This window comes from Coccomyxa subellipsoidea (genome assembly GCF_000258705.1).
Source record: "Coccomyxa subellipsoidea C-169, whole genome shotgun sequence".
Taxonomy (NCBI): domain Eukaryota; kingdom Viridiplantae; phylum Chlorophyta; class Trebouxiophyceae; family Coccomyxaceae; genus Coccomyxa; species Coccomyxa subellipsoidea.
In genome coordinates this window covers 275,264-292,670 of record NW_005178031.1, presented here as the reverse complement: position 1 = coordinate 292,670, position 17,407 = coordinate 275,264, and the positions used below count along the sequence as shown (strand labels likewise).

Below are 17,407 nucleotides of genomic sequence, written 5' to 3'. Positions count from 1 at the left end.
CAGTGCCTCGGCTGGATCGAGAATTGTTTCCATTCATTCTCAGTTATTTCCTGCAGCGAACAGTCAGCTGTGGATATCATATTAGATGTCATGGCAGGTCGTCATGGTACAAGGATGTCTCCGAAATCTTGCGGATCGGGCGAGACATTGGTTTTGAAGATGTCAACGCTGAAGAAGAAATAATACCAATCCATGAGTGAGGCGATCGGGCTCCACGAGCTGGAGCGCCTGTGGGAGACGGTGAGCTGCTGTTATGCTTTTGAAAACAATGCTTCCTATGGTGAGCGGAATTGCGCATCGCCGCAAATTTCTAGTCAGAGAGGGGTTATTTCCATCTACCAAATCCAGTTCCGAGAGGCACTCCAGCCGGAATCTGTTGCGGAGGGTTTCATGCTCGCCAATGCAACCATATTCTTCCTCTGTCGCGCAGATCCAAGCGCAGATCCAAGAACAGGAGAGGAAGTTGCGCATCCGAGATGAGTGGCAGAGAGCCCTGGATGAGCTTGAGGCGGAGAATCAGAGGAAGAAGGTCGAGCTTGAGGCAGAGATTCAGAGGAAGAAGCTTGAACTCAACAAGCGCTACACAGAGCAGCTTGCCCTACAGGATCAGCCAGCCCCAACGATTCTGCTGCCAGGTCCCTCCCAGGCCAATGTAAGCCCCAATGCGGAGCGCAGCATGCCGGCTGCCCCGCCTGCTGCAGCTGCAGCGGCCAGCCACGACCATCAAGTCCTGCTGAGCAACGGCTCTCTCACAGGCGGAGCGCCTGGAGCCAAGACTGCTGCAGATGGCAGCCCATATGCTGGCGAAGCAGTGGATCAGCCCATGTCTGATGACCTCGCCGGCCCTTCAGGCCAGCAGGACAACACTGGAGCAGCAATGGATTTCAGCGATGGCGGTGCAGAGGATAATGATGCAGAGCCTTTCCCAGACAGTATGTTCCCAGACTCCGAGGATGAGGCTGAAGCATCAGATCTGCTGCATGCCACCAGGGATGCCCCAAGGCAGTCTGTGGAAACCTGGAGCAGACTGGCAGATTCCAGCCACAGCAACACAGATGAGGACGAGGCGCAGGCCAGCGGGCAAGCAGGCTCCAGGGAAAGGGCAGATGCAGAGGCTGCTAGCGGCTCAGGCGCTGTTGCGCAGGGTGGCCTAAGTGCTAGCCCATTGAAGGGAAGGCAAGGGGATACCTTCTATGCCTTCAGGGAGCCCCGGAGCCTGTCAGATGCACATAAGATCCTCTGTCTCTTTCAAGGCTCTTAATTGTTTTGCTGATATACGGCATGATTGTACACATTCCAGACTCCTACAGCATCATGTTCAGCTCTTCAAGGATATTGGGATCCTGTGGGGTTCCTTCACAAAACTGTTACACTAGCGGAGTCTTTTTGAGGTACCGCAAAAGTGTGCCTGACGGCCTGCAGGCCATTCACATGAAATATCCATCGGGCATTTGCAATGGCAAACAGCACATACTGATAGTGGTGTGATAATTTTGTCGGCATGACTACAGGGAAACGGCGGTGCGCATGGCCCAGTCACTTGTGGGGGAAGCTGGGTCTTGAGCCGCCAGAGGAGCCGTCTGCTGCCCTGGCCCCTTGGCGCACCAAGCTGAAGGCCTTGAAGACAGATATTGAGGAGCTGGCAGAAGATGACAACGGCCCCTATGGGTGAGCTGGCAGCGCAGTCTCTTTGGCATTGCACTTGAAGGACCTGAAAGTACATTAAGAGTGCTTGATGTATGTACGGCACATTGTGAGGGATTATGCATGATGGCAGAGCAGACTTGCGCTGAGTAGGTCTTAAATTATGGTGGGTTATATTATAATTATTATACACACCTATCCAAGTCACAGTTGGCTGAGGTGCGTTGCAGCAGCGTTTCTATGACAGCCTTCCAGCTCGGCCTATCTTGGCACCTTGGATTATATGTATGTACATATATGACATGTGCGCATGCAGGTGGGCGTACCTCCTCGGCCGAGAGGGGCTGTCATACCAGAAGGGCCAGCAGAAGCTGCTGCGAAGGCAGCTCTGGAGTGGTTTCACTCCCATGGAGGATGTGACCTCTTCTGAGGGCAGCGATGACGATGAGGACGGCTCAGGAGACAGCGCCTTCCAGGTTCTGCACTTCTCTTTCTAATAATTTGCTGTCTCGTTTGTCTAGGGATAGTAGATATCCAAAGCTGCGTCACATTGGATTGTCTCTGTCGGCGTATGAAAAGGGAAAGATGTAGGATTTCCAAAACATGCATGGAAGTACGCAGCTGCAGTGCTCCAGTGCTCCACAACATTCATCCAGGACCTCTTTTCTGGGCAGGTGCTTTCTGGAGAGCTGCCAGACAAGGGAGAGGCGCAGAGCAGTGGGGTCGAGGAGGGCGAGGAGGTCCTGCCCCCTTGGGGAGAGTTGAGCGGTGACATCCCCTCAGGAACCGCTGAGGGAGAGCAGGCAAGACAGCCCACCAGCATATTCTCAGGGATGGAATTGCAGCCTGCCGCATGCATTACTGTGAAATGCCCGTCGTAGCACAGCCATGAGAATGCACTGACAATGCAATAACACCAGGTGCTTGGGACAGGAGTTCTGCTTCTGCCACTTGCCAAGGCAATGAGTCTGGGACGAGATGTACTAAATGAAAGGGGTCCTTTCTCACGCGTTCATGGGATGATGAGTTTGTGTTGGTGTACAGGAGGATGATGCAGAAGACGCCACGGCGGAGGATCTGCTGTTTGAGGACAGCAGCATGCGCACGGCGAGGGATCGCGTGAAGGCAGCAATCAAGGCGCTGCTAGTAGCTGCACTGCTGCAGGAGCCCCGCGCCAGTGCATTGCTGGAGATCATGGCCGGCCATGTGGCTAAATTTGCGCAAGACCTGGTGGACAAGCGGCAGTGGGGCTCTGCCAGGGTGTGTCTCCATCGTTGTGTTTTCCATGCATGCCACTTCTCCATGCATGCCACTTCTTCATGGCAATTGACAAAACCAGGCATGCAATAGATTCAAGATGCTTGCGCACATGCTTCATGCCGTCCCATGGCAGAAGTAATTGCCCTTGTCCATCTCTGGTGTAGGGGGTGCACGATGATGCATGAAATTTATTGCTTTTGCAGACAGCCGAGCAGCATGTGTATCTCATGCCTTCCTGTACAGTATGTGTATCATCATGTTGACTTGAATTTCTGTCCAGGTGCTGACTCCGGCCATTCTGGGGCGCATAGCAACGGCGCTTGAGACCACCATTGAAGAGCTGGCTGGCATGGCCGCCAAGTGGCAGGAGAAACATGTGCCCAGACTGGAGCAGCGAGCCTACCGCTTCTGGAGGCTGGGCAGGGCTGCAGAGCAGAGGGAATGCTGGACACATGATCAGCACCACACACAGGCAAGCTCCAATTTCATCGTACACATGTAGGAGTTCATTTGGCTAGTGCTTCAGGATCAGGCGCAGCAATTCCCCCCAGTGTCAGCATGACATCCGAAAATGCCTAGCCATGCTCTCCATGCATGCCACATGCTCAGGAGCATGCGTCAACAATTGCATCGTTTCCGGTGGCAGAGACATGGTGCACGCAACTGGTGCATTGTGTATGTAGCAGTTATGTCTTGCACGCGGATGGCAACGCTGCGAATGGATGTGCTCAGCTGCTCCTTACAATGTATGCCAGAAGGGCATCACTGCTTTAATCCTCATAGAATGTTGCGCTGACAAATCTGCAGGGCCGGCTGCTGGATCTTGTGGTGAAGGCGCTGGAGGCTCATGTGGGCAACCACGGGGTGTCGGTGAAGGCGCTGCGCAGGCACAGCCAGAGTCTGGAGGCCACCTTATTCCTCATACTGGAGCGGGACTTTCAGCTGCGAAGTGCTGCTCTTCCCAAGGCTCCTCTCCGGCCACAGAGCACCTCGAAGAGGTGCGGCTTGTTCTGCCTTATTGTTCTGCATCCCTTGAGTGCACGAGCTGTAAGTGTTTGCCATGCATGCGGACGCATGATGAAAGCAGTGCTTGACACTGAGCCCAAGACCAGAAGGTGATCAATCTGCTAAGCACACCGGCACATCATGTATGAAATTGGTTCCAAGACCAGGAGAAATTGTCAGGATGACATGCAATGAAGCTGAGAGGAGCTGCACACCACTGCGCAGGAAAGAGCGGAAGGCAGAGGAGGGTCAGCAGGATGCTGCTGATGGCGGCGATATCAGCGATGATGCAAGCACCGGCTCATGGCTGGTCAGCGATGACGAGGACGCTGGACAGCCGGCTGAAGCCGACACTCACATGGAAGGTGTGCAAATATAGTTTTCATTTTTGCTGATCAAACTTGCGAAGCTGTGCCAAATGCTTGGCGTTTTGGGCACATGCAGTCCTGGTGTGGTGTGGTTCATGCTGGGCCATTCCTCAAGTGATCACATTACCGTGCATGCATAAGGTGAGCATCAGGAATCCAGCTTGCTCCGAAGGCGCTGCGCTCCACTGCATCACTTGCAGTCCCCCCTTTCTTTAATCTCTTCTTAATCTTTAATTGTGATCTGTTTGGTCATGCAGAAGCAGGTGGCGGTGTCGGCGATGACGGCATTGAGGGAGAGAGCTTGCACAGTGGCAGTGAGGGAGATGATGACGAAGAAGAAGGGGAGGGAGGCGAGGAAGGGGGGCGCGACAGGGCTTGGAATGCTGCTGGCCTGGCTCCTGGGGCCACCCAGGTGCTTGTGGCTGGCAGGAGGTCCCTGCAAGGTGAGTCCCACTAATCTCAGTGAAATTGAAATTTCACAGAGGAGGATTGTTTGTCTTTCAAGTGTGCTTAAAGATCTTGTACATCATTCTCTTCCTGCTGGATACATGCTTAATGCTAGTCACATTTCTTTGCTGGCCAGAGCATGAACTACAAGTGCACTGCTGTGTATGAAACATGTTGCATGCTTGTGCAGGTGCACCCGATGCACTACAGCCAGCTGCCGAGCCATCAGGAGAAGAAGCTGCTGCAGAGCCAAAGGGAGCTGCAGAAAAACAGGAAGCTGCAGACATGGAGGAAGCTGCTGAGCCACAGGCAGCTGCAGAGCCAGAGGTAGCCGCTGAGGAGGCTCCTGCAGAGGATGCAGCCATGGATGGAGCTCCCGTGGCTCATCCTGAGCTTGGCCCAGCAGAACAGGAAGCAGATGCAGTCGGAGATGATGACAGTGCAGACCAGCAGGCACCATCAGCTTCTCAGGAGGCTGGACCTGTCTCTCCACCACCGCCTGACGAAGCCCTTGACGAAGGTAAACAAGCAAATGAACATTCCCTACGCAGCGGATTGTCCTGCATGCAAGCCAAGCCTAGCCGATGCTGCACCAATGACTACTGCATAATAGGGGAAGTGCAATCATGCTGTACGTTCTGGCTTCTGTGGTTCTCCAGTAAGTCTTGCCATTTGCAGACATGGGATTGGGAGCAGAGGCACAGCCAGAAGGATCCCCGTCCTCAGACGCAGACGCTGCCATGCGCGCACGTTCGCTGCAGAGGAGCCTGCTGCAGCAGTTCTCTGAGGCACCAGTCCCAGAGGTATGCAGAGACCAGCTACCTTGCATGTATAAGGCTATCTCATCGCAAACTACCCGTCTGCAGCCAAGAGATGCATGGAAGCCACCAATTATGACTTATCCCCGAAGGCCCACATGCAGCTACCAGATGCATGGAAGAATCACTGAAGACCTTTGTATGTGACTTTGTCATCCGCGCAACATAATGTAATTCAATCGCAGTTGGGCATCCCTCGATCAGGACACTGTCGATGGATGCGCATAGTGTATTTTTGGCTGAAGAAGGAAGAATGTCGTGTTGCAGGAATCTGCCCCGGGAGACACTGTGGCGAAGCCCATTGTGCTGGAGTCGGACGGGGATGGGGATGGTGACGTGGACGTACAGACTGCGGACGACTTTGTGCAGGGCACTGAGGTGGAGGTGCGCAACGCTGGCAGTGAGACGTGGTCGCCCGGCCGCGTCCACTCTGCCTTCGGCACAAACATCACTGTGGAAGTGCCGGTGCGCCCTCACTGCTGCACGCTATTGAAACAAATGGTGCTGTGCCAAGTGCCGAGCAGCAGACAGGGGCCTTGGCAGGAGCTCTGCTGGTGACGGCGAGGCTGCGAGTGATGCTGATGTCGCAGCAGGGGATGGCTCAGATGCAGAGGAAGAAGATTCTGCGCCACGCAAGGCAGCAGAGAGGGGCCCCGGCAGGAGCTCTGCTGGCGCCAGGGGCAGATCCACCGCTGCCAGAGCGAACACTGGAAGAGAGTGGTCCCCCCCAGTGCGCGAGGGCAGGGCGCTGGGCAGGCACAAGTCCAAGGGCGCGAGCGCGGAGAACGTGCGGCTGATGGAGGAGAGGTTCGAGTCCTACGGCCTGCGGCTGCGGGGCGCGAGGTCGTCTTCTGGTGACGAGCCACATTCCAGGGGCCGGCGGTCCGTCAGCGCGTCGGGAGCCTCCAGCCGAGCCACCTCCCAGGGGGCGTCTAAGCGCCGCCGGCCGCGGGAGGAAAGCCGGGCCGGCAGTGCATCAAGAGCATCGAGCGGAGGCAGCTCGCAGGGGGCAGCGGCAACTCGCCGCCGTATGGGGGCAGTCGGCAGGCGGAGCATGCTTGCGAAGGGGTGTGTGCGCAGGCATGCCAGGCCTGATGTCTCCGACGATAACCATGCAGCTGCTGCCCAGCCTGATAAGTCAGATGACGAGCCTGCAGCTGCCGCCGGCAAGGCGCCTTTCTCGCAGCACGTAAGCACAGCCGGGCGGTTTGCTGCTAACAGACGCGCGAGACAGCTCTTGCGCAGCTCAGCCGAGCCGGATGCGCCGGCAGCTGCAGTTGGCAAGGAAGCTGGCTGGCAAGGCGCAGCCGGGCGACTTGCTGAACGCGGCTCCGAGGGACTCATTGCTCGCAGATGGGCCCTTGGCGTGTCACGTCTGCGGCGCCGCGTAGAGGCTACAGACGATGCGCAGCAGACGGACGACACCCGGCAGCGGCCCGCTGCAGGGGCGGATGCGGGATTGTCGTCTAGCCCGGCTGCCGCCAAAAGGTTGACTCTTCACGAGACGAGACCACTTCCGGTGGAGGCACCTGCTTCAGGCGCTGAGTCCAGAGCAGCTGCAGAGCTGCTGCGTCAAGCCCGCACACCGCTCTCTCACTCTGTGAGCTATTCGCCGCCGCTCATTGTGCGAAGGAGATTATCTCCTCTGCGTCCGCTCAATGTGCCGTCTACCAGCCCGGTTCGCTCCTTTCTGCCTCTCCTCTGCGCAACACTGTGACCTGCAATCTCCTGACCATGGCATAATCTACCAGGGCTCGACAGCTCTTCGCATGAGGGTTCACGGAGTTACAACATAGACCTCGATGCGTCAATATCTGAGTGACATGATGTAATGAAAACTCTCCGGTGAATCTTGTTGCATGGAACAAATTAGTGACATTCTGTCTGTACTGCAGCTGCCGCTTGACGGCGCGGCGTCCGATGGGTCCCGGGAGGTGAAGCGTGCAAAGGTGTACCAGCCGCCCTCGAGCTTCACCAGCGCCAGTCCTACTGCGCCGGGGCAGAAGAGTCGCGGCGACGGCAGCGCCGCAACGGCCTCGGCAGAGCATGGTCTGCCTTCTTGACCATACACTAATATGTCTTCACGTACTGTTCTCGAGTACGCAAGTACTTGCGTGGCTTAAACCCGACTGTTGCGAGCATGATCCTCAGACGAGTTCCTGCTAGTCAAATTACCCACCTCAGCATGAGGGCTTTGTGGTTTGAATTAAGGGGAGCTCTGCTGGCTACCATAGCAAGATGAGGCATCACAAAGGAAAGAAGGCCATTCAATTGAATGCTGACAAGCCACATGTGTTTGTGGACACCTGCGCGTTGGCTACCATGGTAGCATGAAACATCAAAACAGCAACAAGGCTCACGATTGCAACAGATTGCTGACAAGCTGCATGTGTTTTTTGGGCCACAGGGTCACTGGACAGCAAGTGGCGGCAGCAACAGCTACTGCAGCAGCAGGCGAGTGGCCGGCGCAGACCGCGCTCCAGGAGCCGCACAGGTAGCCGGGAGGCAACGCCGCGCAAAGACGAGGACATTGTGGTGGACCTCACACAGTCTGACAGCGGACCATAGAGCACCCCTTTGAAACATGAAAGTATGCAAACATGAATGTAACCGTCTTTAGAGTTGACAGCGCAGATTTAAAATGAATGAACAAAGCAGAGTGTTCTTTGAACGGCAAAGTGCCTCCAATTTACGGTGAGGAACATGTGAATAGCTGGCTGCATTAGATAAAAACCAAGGATGGATAGTGTTAAATAGCATGCTTGAGAACCGTCTCTGAATCATGCTGTTCAATGAAGCTCTGATTTGGTGAACACCAAGGATGGCAGGCAGGGAATTAAGCCTGTATGTGGGAAGGGTGCACTATAGGAATTTGGGAACACATGGATGCTGAGAAGGCCTTGTCTGTGAATAGGAATTTGCATGCGCACGGTACAATTGCATGCGTGACTGATGTCATGTTTAAGCTTGCAAAGTGACGAATTTATGGCTGCATTCACTGTGATTGCATTGATGAGTCTTTCCTGGCTTGCTGACATCCAGGCGCATCCGGAAAGTATCCAGATTACTCCACTCAATGACACATGTGCACATGACATACACAGGCAGACCCACTCCCAACCATGCCAACACTTGGAAATTTCCACAACACGCCAATTTGAGACATCTCCTGATATCATGGACCAATGTGGCTATCAAGACTTCAAGCAGCTGCACTGCACCACAAGCACGATTGCGCAAATCACATCTCTCCCACACTTTATGCCTTGCCTCGGAGAGACCTGCATGACCAGAAATCAGCGGCATTGCAGCCGTTATGCTTGAGCTGGCATGTACTTGCAATGCTCTGAGGCTCCAATATGAGCTCTGTAGCGGCACTCACAGATAGAATCTGGATTAAGTCCGCCTCACAAGTTATACACTTGCATAGTACACTTGCAATCCTGGATTGCTGCCCCCGGACAATAAAGACAGTCTTGAATATCTGGCTTATTGGGATCCCGCAGAAGGATCGAAAATGTCAGATATGTTCGCCGCGGCTGGTCCAATAAAAGTCACAAACTGCATCAAGCGCTACAGTCACACAGATCTCTAGGAAAGTCTTCATCACCGCCCCTAGAACTGGCAGGCAGCATTCACCGGAGGTCACACAGCAGCAGGTGCACGACTGGACTGTGATTGCCCACATATTACCCTAACCTGCACTGCAATTGGTGAACACCAGACCTTGAATCTTACGCCTAGCAACAGGGTGGGCCATGTGCGTAGCTGCCAGTTCCAATTCTGGGAGGGATGCCAGCTCAGCATGCAGTGTGTCGCTGCCAAACACAGCGGCAGGAACCTGCAGCGAGCAAAGAAAAGGTTCTGACTTTCTTTGGGAAGTCTGTCCGAGGCAACTTCCACCGCGCATGTGATGCGCAGCAGACGGGCAAGATTCTTTATGTATGCCTTTCCCTAGGGTGCTCACTTTTCGGCAGCTTTTCTGTTCCGAACCATCAGAGTGCGCCAGCTCGGCTACTCTGATCTTCTTGCTTGTTCACCGGCAAATCATGACGCGCCAGCTCAGCAAATTCTGGCTTTCTCTTGATCGCCAGCAAGTCAGATCGCGCCAGCTCGGCCTTTGTGCTTTCTTCTTGCAGAAGGGGACGTGCCAGGCCAACTCTTTTGGTTATTCTCTTTGTTCCCCGGCAAATCAGAGCGCACCGGCTCAGCAGAAGGGGATGCCCAGCAGACAGGCAGGATCCTTTAAGGGCCTACTTCTGAGATGCTGGGTTGCCGCGCTTCGATCCCACAAATCAGTGTTCGCCAGCTCAGCTTCTTTCCTGACTCCTCTTTGCCAGGTCAGCAGAGGGGGATGCTGCCGCGGGCCATGGCGAGGAGCTGCTCAAAGATGCGAGCGCCGTCGTCTCGGATGCCAGAGTGTGCATACTCGTTCGTCACCCACTGCCGGATGCCCCGAATGTGTGCCGCCGTCTCCTGCAGGATCGCAAACACATCCGGACAGTCACAGGCATACAGGCCCTCATTCAAATCAGCCCACCCCAAATAGCTTAGCACGTACACACTATGTTGCTGCATTCTTTCCAGGTCTCCCTGGCTGTATTTGGCTACACTTTAAAAGCGTCAAGTTGCCTGAGCTTGCGTGAGTACAACATACCTTCATGCTCAAAGACACGCATTGAATTTAAGGCGCTTCTCTGGTACGGAGTCCAGCAAAAAGAGTCAGCTCAATACAAGAAGGAAGCATCTGCAGCTGAAGAGACGAACAGGGCTGCCTCATGCGCGGATTTATGCCACTTGTAAGAGGTTTTTACACCCACCTGAGCGCTGTCGCAGTCCACATACATGTCATCATAGTACGTGGCGGACGCGACCGGCGCGGTGGTGCTCTGCAGAGCTTTGAGGTCGTACAGCGGCGGCCAGTCGGATTTCTCGGCCAGCGCCTCGGCCGCGCCTCGCAGCGGGGCCAGCGCAGCAAAGTCCTCAAACATCCACGGGAACACCATCTCGCCTGCACAGACGACACAGTGGCAAGGCTGCAGACTGGTGCACAGGTCCTTTCCTCCTCAGTCTTCAGCTATTTAATGGTTGACAAACACAGGACGCAGCGCTTGTGACACGCGATTGGAGCAGCTTAGTCTTTGTGCACTGAGAGATCCAATTGTCGGAGATGGCTTGGATCTAGCATTGCAAGAGGCTTGAAAAGTAGAAAACCAGATGTGGGCTCCTGCCCTGCAGTCGCATTGGAGACTAAACATACGAGGCATTGATGGAAAAATGCAATTAAGGGATATTTGCGAGAGGTGAATCCCTATTCCTTGCTTACAGAAGCATCCAGAAATAAGATCCCTGTACAGAGAACAGTAAGAGGCTGAGCAGCTTTACATCGCAAAGAGCACCAAAAAAGATGCGGACCAGCATATGCTGAGCACCTGTAAAGAGCACGGGGTTGCCATTGGCGACGGATGATGCGGCATCAAAGGTGGCGGAGAAGTCGGAGTTGCGCACGCGGTGCGCGGCCCATCGCGAGGCGCGGCCCTCGCAGTAGATCGACTCGTGCAGCAGCGCGTACAGCGGATTTGCATCCCACGGCATCCACCCATCAAAGCTCTGCGCCATGAATTAAATGCATTGCATTCCACAAGTCGGGGTTGTGTCACCGCGCGAGGAGATAAATGCGGACCCAATTCCATGGCAGGATGCAAACATTTCTTCTTGTGCCCCCATAGCATTCAGCCTCCAAAGCTCTGGGAGCAGCAGCAGAGCTGAGGGTAGTGCCACCATTCAAGAGCAACCATGGACACATTTGCAATGCAGGTTACAACTAATTAACCAACAAAGATGCGAATAGTCTTGTTGTGTCCGATGGCATCCTGTCGTCCAAGCTGTTGCCCTCTCATATGCAGGCAACGTTTACTTGCCACACTCTTGGTAGGGGTTGCCTAAATAAAAGATGGCGTTGTCCAGGATGTATGTGACCTTGCAGCGGGCTGCGGGTTTTCTTTGCTATCTAGCAGCTTATTCCTCTAGTCTGGTGAGGAGGCACATCGTGCCTGCACGCCCTCCTGCTTCATTCATACAGTTGTGAGCCCAATGAATGTAGGAGTAGGGTGCACCTTCATGAAGGAGAGGCTGATCTCATCACCGTCCCAGGCCTTCTCCAGAAGAAAGTGCAGCCGCTCAAAGCCGCCACCCGACCCCAGGCCTGCATGCACCAGCCATGTCAAATCATCGAATTGAAAGTTTGGATGTCCAGAATAAACGCTTCTTCTTTAATCTTGGCTTCGTAATTCAAACCATCCTTCAAACGTCATTTCAAACGAGCATCCAAGGGCAGTGTTTCTTAAGGCTTACTTCAAGCTTACACTGCCCGTAATTTGGCCCGGAGGTTGGCACCTGACAGCCCCAGCAGCTGGAGGGAGCGCGGTGTGAGCAAGTTTCCCGAAGGTGTCCTGACGCCGCCTTCCGGCTGCTTGATCAGGTGCGTGACTATCCTCTGCACTGCCTCCACGTCATCCGGGAACCTCTGGTAGTATTTCTGGTTCTGGCCCACCACCCGCCTGCGAATAGCACACATTATTCTGCGCACTGAAATGAATCTGAATCTAAATTTTAACATCATCCTGAGGGTTACTTGAAATAAGCAATCATTCCATGCACTCCCCCGAGAAAGGATGTCTATACTGCGCACATATGCGACCTCTCATGCCCACTACAAGGGCCCGGCTTGAGAGCATAGAAAAGCATATTCCCTCATGCCTTCCGCATCATCTCCTTCTTGTCTGGGGTGTTGAATTTGCTGGGTCCATCTGCATGTGGTGCTTGCTCTGAATACAAGATGCCTCGTGAATACAAGAGGCATCAAAAGTGATGTGCACCTGTAGAGCCTCTTGTAGGCGGTCTCTGTGGCCTTGGGGTCCCCCACACCGGGGGGCAGTCCTCCCGTCAGCAGCACCTCTGTGATCCCCTCAGGAGCAGCGCTCAGATACCTCACCTGCACCCGTTATTACATTTCCTCACCCCCCCGCCCATCAATCCCACATTTTCCCATCACAGAAACTTTTTACTCTTCCGTTGGCCCAGGCTGGCATTTGGTATACACACTGTGCCCAGTGTTGACTGGCAAGCGCAGAAAGGGGCAGAATACACGGCAGCCTTCACTTACAGATTGCCTGGAAACACATGTTTCCTCTGGCAGGAAAAATGCGTGACAATTACAAGAAGAATGATAATTATAAAATCGGCTGCACCTCAAATGAAAAAGACTGCCAAAGCTGACTAGAAACACAGGGGCAGACAAGAAATCTAGAGAGTGAACGCGCCGCGCAGAAGCCGCCAAATGACTGCCCCAGGAGCGTCCAGCGGCCGCCACCTGGCGCGTCGGGGGGCACCATTGCCATGCGCACCGCCTCAGCATCCCTCACTATGTTGTCCGCCCTGCACATCACCTCAAAGGTTGTGTGCACAGCTATTTATATGATTCGGCCTTCTGATAAGTACTATAGCGCGCATCTTGCCAGTTTGCTAAAGGTCTGCAACACATGCAATAGCCCAGCCGAATTTTGCGCTTTAGTCATGATGATCTCCTCAAGTTGTTGTTCAATGGTAGACTTCCCGTCTGCAATGGTTTTCTGCTATCGATCCATTGCTCAAGTGTGCTGCATCCTGCAAGCAAGATCTGGCACACGCACACCGGAAGCCTTCTGCGTCGCTTCCTTGACCGCACAATTTTGCGTAAAAGAGGACCTAGCTCTTCGGCGAAGAGACACCCCCCGCAGAGTCTGCATCAATGCACCCTTGTCAACCTGTTTCAATTGCCACCCTCTCCCCAGCTGTGCCTCCTTCAGCGCTGATGACATGCACCTGACACCTGTTACACACCCAAAAACCTGCAGCTGAACAGCTGTGCTCACCTGAAGTGCGCCAAGTACTCGGCCTGCGCGCGGGAGTCGCCGACGCGCGATAGAGACTGTGTAGTGATGGCGCTGGAACGGCCGGTGCCGCGCTGGTCCAACATGATCACCCTGAAGTGCTGCACCGCCGCCTTCAGCCACGCGCTCGCCTCTGTCGGCCGCGGCGCCTCAAACCCAGGGCCCCCTGCGCGGTTATTATAGTAACTTCACGCTTGTCCTGCCAAGAGGCAAGGTGCGCATCCTGCAGACAAGCTGTAGTTGAAGGGTGCCATAATCCTGACCCTTGTTGGACTCGCGAGATCCATGCCACACCCAATCAACCGTGGGCACAGTGATCAGTATCGGATACCGCCCCCCCCGTCAGCCGGGGCGATTGGAGGTCCCCAATTTGATTGAGATTTTTAGATGGACTGCTTCCTGTCTAGCGGCCTCTCTTGTGGCCCCCTTAGGTGCAAGACAAGCCTGGTGCTTTTCATCAAGGCTCGGAGGCTCCAAGACATCCTCAAGATGCTATTATAATCGGTCCTCCGATATGCATGCAGAAGGTGGGACCACTGTTTGGGATACTGCCGTCTCGAGGAAGGGTCACTCGCCTTGCAGGAAGAGCAGGTAGGGCAGCTGGTGTTTGTTGCGGCTGTAGGCCACCACCTCTCGGACGTAGATGTCGATGGTACCTTTGGCCTCATCGGCATAGTCCAATGGCACTGAGAAGGTGTGGTCTGTTAGCGCCAAGCCTGACATGGCATTGGCGGAGGCAAATCAGAGGCACTCGATAGTGACAATAAATTACGAAAAAGAAAGGTCTAACTAATTGGTAAGTCTATTCTTGGGCGCCCGATATGTCCTCTGAGCCCAGTGATGGCCAAGCTATTAAGCAGTGCCAGGCTGGGTCACCAATCCGATTACAGTGCGGACAACAATGTCAGATCCTCGTATCAAAAGATTTCCTCTTGCTTTTGCTATGTTTTTTCAGCTTGTGCCCAACGTAGATAAAGGGCTGGCACCTCCAAGACCCACTTGTTGGTGGCCGAAAAACCTCACCTGGGACCACGAAAGACGATCCCACCGCATGATTCCCGGCAGGCCTGGCTCTAGGAAGCGCTGTCACATTAATGGTGTCTTCTAGCTTTGCCCGTTTCGTCCTGGTGCCCGCCATCAGAAGCGGGATGGGGCTCGCTTTCAGCGACCGCAACTGCCTTGTATACACTGTGCACCACCGCTGATGCAACACAGATCCCCTCAAATGTATCCAGGCCACCCCTAACATGTCCTTAATGCCTCTGTACGACAGGCTTCGCGGCAAGCTTCTCCATTATGAAATTCACATGGGCCGTCACCATACCGGTGACATCACTGGATGATGTCAACACTCCAAGCCTGCAGGAGGCCTCCTAGAAATTTGCTCTGTGTATACGACCGAGACAAAAAGTCAGTACATGCTTGAAGACCAAGTCGGTGCAACTGTTGCCTCCTGCTTTAGCCTGATAGCGTCTCCCCATAGTTTGTGATCTCATAATAAAAAGAGCTGATCTGTAGCCACAATACTGCGCTGTGGCTGCCTCAAACAGTAATCTCGAGCTTAGGTAATCTCTTGAAGAATAAAACGATCGCCAGGACACCTCGCTAGAGCCCTACTGCCTAGAGTCAAAAGCAGCCAACACTCATGGCTCGCAACCTACCGCAGAAAAAGACCAAATACAAGAATCCTCACAAGCAGGCAGCCGGGAAAAAGCATGTAAGGAAGCCAAAGCAGAGAAACGAAGCGCCAATCCTCGGTGAGCACTGTATCTCTTGGTCATATACCACCCCAGCCTCCTTGCTTGTAGAAGCCCCCGGTAAGCAACACAGATGTCATCTATGCCTGAAAAAACCGCATCTCAACGTTCTCTTTTTGTCCTCAACAGGGGATGACGATGATTTTGGTGACTTTACTGCCCCCGACACAGTGGATGACGGTGCAGCATTTTCTGGGAGGGTGCAGCTCGACGATGAGGATGCATTTGAGATGGCAGCTGGAAATGTAGACACACAGCAGGCAGCCGCAGGGTCCGCAGACCAGGCCAAGGCCCCAAAGAAGACCAGCAAGAAGCGGAAACAGCCTGGAAAGAAAGGGGACGCAGCCGCAGACGGGGACAAAGCTGCAGCCGTGGACGGCGACACTGTGCCACCCAAGAAGAAAAAGAAGAAGGTGAGAATTGCCTCTGAGGCTGGCCTTATGCATGCGCACCGAGTGAACCGTGCGAGTGTTACCACTGGCACCGCAAAGAAGTATTCTCGGCAGAGAGGTCTGCAAATTCACAGCTCACCTTGGCTTGAGAATGCTTATTGAGAGGGACAGGTGCATGCTGGGGGACTGCTGGAATCTTTCACTGACCAGCAAACAGCGAGGATCACGGTTGGCGGTGATGCAGGTGAAGAGGCAGCCGGCTGCAGAGTTTGAGGCGCAGAGAGCGGTGGCGGCAGACATTGCAGGCAGGCATCCGGCAGAGCAGGCTGCCTGGCTGCAAGACAGCTGGCGCGCCTGTTCTGGCGCCTCTGCTCTGGAGACTGAAGCGCTCTCAGGTACACAGGAACGCCGAGCGTGTTTATCTCACTTGCGTCCATATTGGTGCTGCATGGGATCGCCCTTATCTGCGTCATGCTAGTGCTCCTGCTGCTGCTGCTGCATATTTGCTGCAGCCTTGCATGGGCGCTAGAGTCCACCGCCGTGGTGTGAACACCACCAGGCTCAACAAAAATTGCGAACTTTGGGGCAACGATGCCTTAACATAATTAAACTGCATGCAGAGGCTGCTGTCGTGGCGCTGCCTGCGGAGGGCAGTTTTGAGGAGCGGCTGAAGGCGGCTGCCGGGGAAGCTGCGCTGCAGCTGACCGCGCGTGGCCTGCCCCACGGCAGTCCTGCGGCGATCCTTGTCTCCTCTGCTGCCATGGGCGCCGTTGGGCTCATCAAAATGCTGCCAGGCCTCAATAAGGTCCGCCCAATATCTAGACTCCTGATCTGCTGTCTAGCATGGTGTTCCATTGACATGATAATTGCTACAGCCTTGAATATATTAAGGAATGCCTCCCTTGCTCACATGGTGACCGTAGGTGATTGTGAACCGTTTCTTTAGACATCAGAGATATTGGAGGGTAAATAGAAGTAGCTGACATGCATTGCGAAATGAATGTGAATTTCTGTGCGCAGGAGTGTCGGATAGCAAAGCTGTTTGCAAAGCACTTCAAGGTGGCGGAGCAGCAGAAGCTGCTGGAAGGTGCCACCGTGGGCGTTGCCAGCGGCACACCAAATCGCCTGTGTAAGCTGGCCGATCTGGGCGCCCTGAAAACAGACCACCTTCAGCTGCTAGTAGTGGACGTGCACCTGGATGCCAAACAGCGGTAAGATTAAATGTGGTAGAACGCTCGTTTGGACACATTGCATTCCTAGGATGTCATTGTCAGGACACTTAGCAGCATTTTGACATGGAGGGGTTCTATAATATGATGGGGTGATTGAAGGTAGTTTTGAATATGCTGACTTTCTTACGGGGTGGATCAAGCATGGGTGCTGAGATTTGGGTGAGTGTGCAGGACGATATTGGACATTCCAGAGACTCGTGGGGACTTCTGGGACTTTTTCGCCAAGCATGTGGCCCCAGGCACGGCAGCTGGCCGCACCAAGGTGGTGCTGATAGATGGAGAGAAGCTCATGAGCTAAAGAGAGAGATTGTGAAGAAGATAATGACTCCTGCTGGCAGAGAGGCGCCAGCTAGCTACTTGAATTGCCAAGCGTGTTGGTGCAAATTATGTATCTGTCATATAGCGCATACATCATGACACATCGCATGACATGCAAGGCAGTGCGACTGCCAAATAGCGTCAAACTGCAACGCTTGGAACGCATGCATGAGCTTTTGACCTCCAAACAGCTGTTTCAAATAGTGTACAAAGCTATCAGTCACGTCATGTGCAC

At 54.1% G+C, this 17,407-nt stretch overlaps 3 protein-coding genes across 3 annotated transcripts; 2 read left to right on the top strand and 1 right to left on the bottom strand.

The window, feature by feature from the left end:
• Window positions 1–192: 192 nt before the first annotated feature.
• Window positions 193–8,110, top strand: COCSUDRAFT_56577 (hypothetical protein; the record flags this gene model as incomplete). Its single annotated transcript, XM_005645845.1, has 16 exons — window positions 193–240; window positions 431–1,145; window positions 1,512–1,668; window positions 1,961–2,120; window positions 2,319–2,384; window positions 2,689–2,904; window positions 3,185–3,394; window positions 3,712–3,902; window positions 4,135–4,274; window positions 4,535–4,720; window positions 4,915–5,244; window positions 5,403–5,527; window positions 5,810–6,007; window positions 6,108–7,220; window positions 7,438–7,591; window positions 7,950–8,110. The coding sequence occupies 16 exons, from the start codon at window positions 193–195 to the stop codon at window positions 8,108–8,110; spliced, it is 4,170 nt and encodes a 1,389-aa protein (XP_005645902.1).
• A 1,773-nt stretch (window positions 8,111–9,883) lies between these two features.
• Window positions 9,884–14,196, bottom strand: COCSUDRAFT_37274 (alpha/beta-hydrolase; the record flags this gene model as incomplete). The annotated part of the gene is made up of 9 exons (XM_005645844.1): window positions 9,884–10,018; window positions 10,363–10,553; window positions 10,975–11,152; window positions 11,659–11,747; window positions 11,939–12,102; window positions 12,421–12,536; window positions 12,865–12,979; window positions 13,456–13,639; window positions 14,049–14,196. 9 exons carry the CDS (start codon window positions 14,194–14,196, stop codon window positions 9,884–9,886), a joined length of 1,320 nt encoding a protein of 439 aa, XP_005645901.1.
• A 922-nt stretch (window positions 14,197–15,118) lies between these two features.
• Window positions 15,119–17,152, top strand: COCSUDRAFT_56575 (hypothetical protein; the record flags this gene model as incomplete). The annotated part of the gene is made up of 6 exons (XM_005645843.1): window positions 15,119–15,230; window positions 15,360–15,643; window positions 15,867–16,017; window positions 16,243–16,427; window positions 16,643–16,833; window positions 17,026–17,152. The coding sequence occupies 6 exons, from the start codon at window positions 15,119–15,121 to the stop codon at window positions 17,150–17,152; spliced, it is 1,050 nt and encodes a 349-aa protein (XP_005645900.1).
• Window positions 17,153–17,407: the final 255 nt, after the last annotated feature.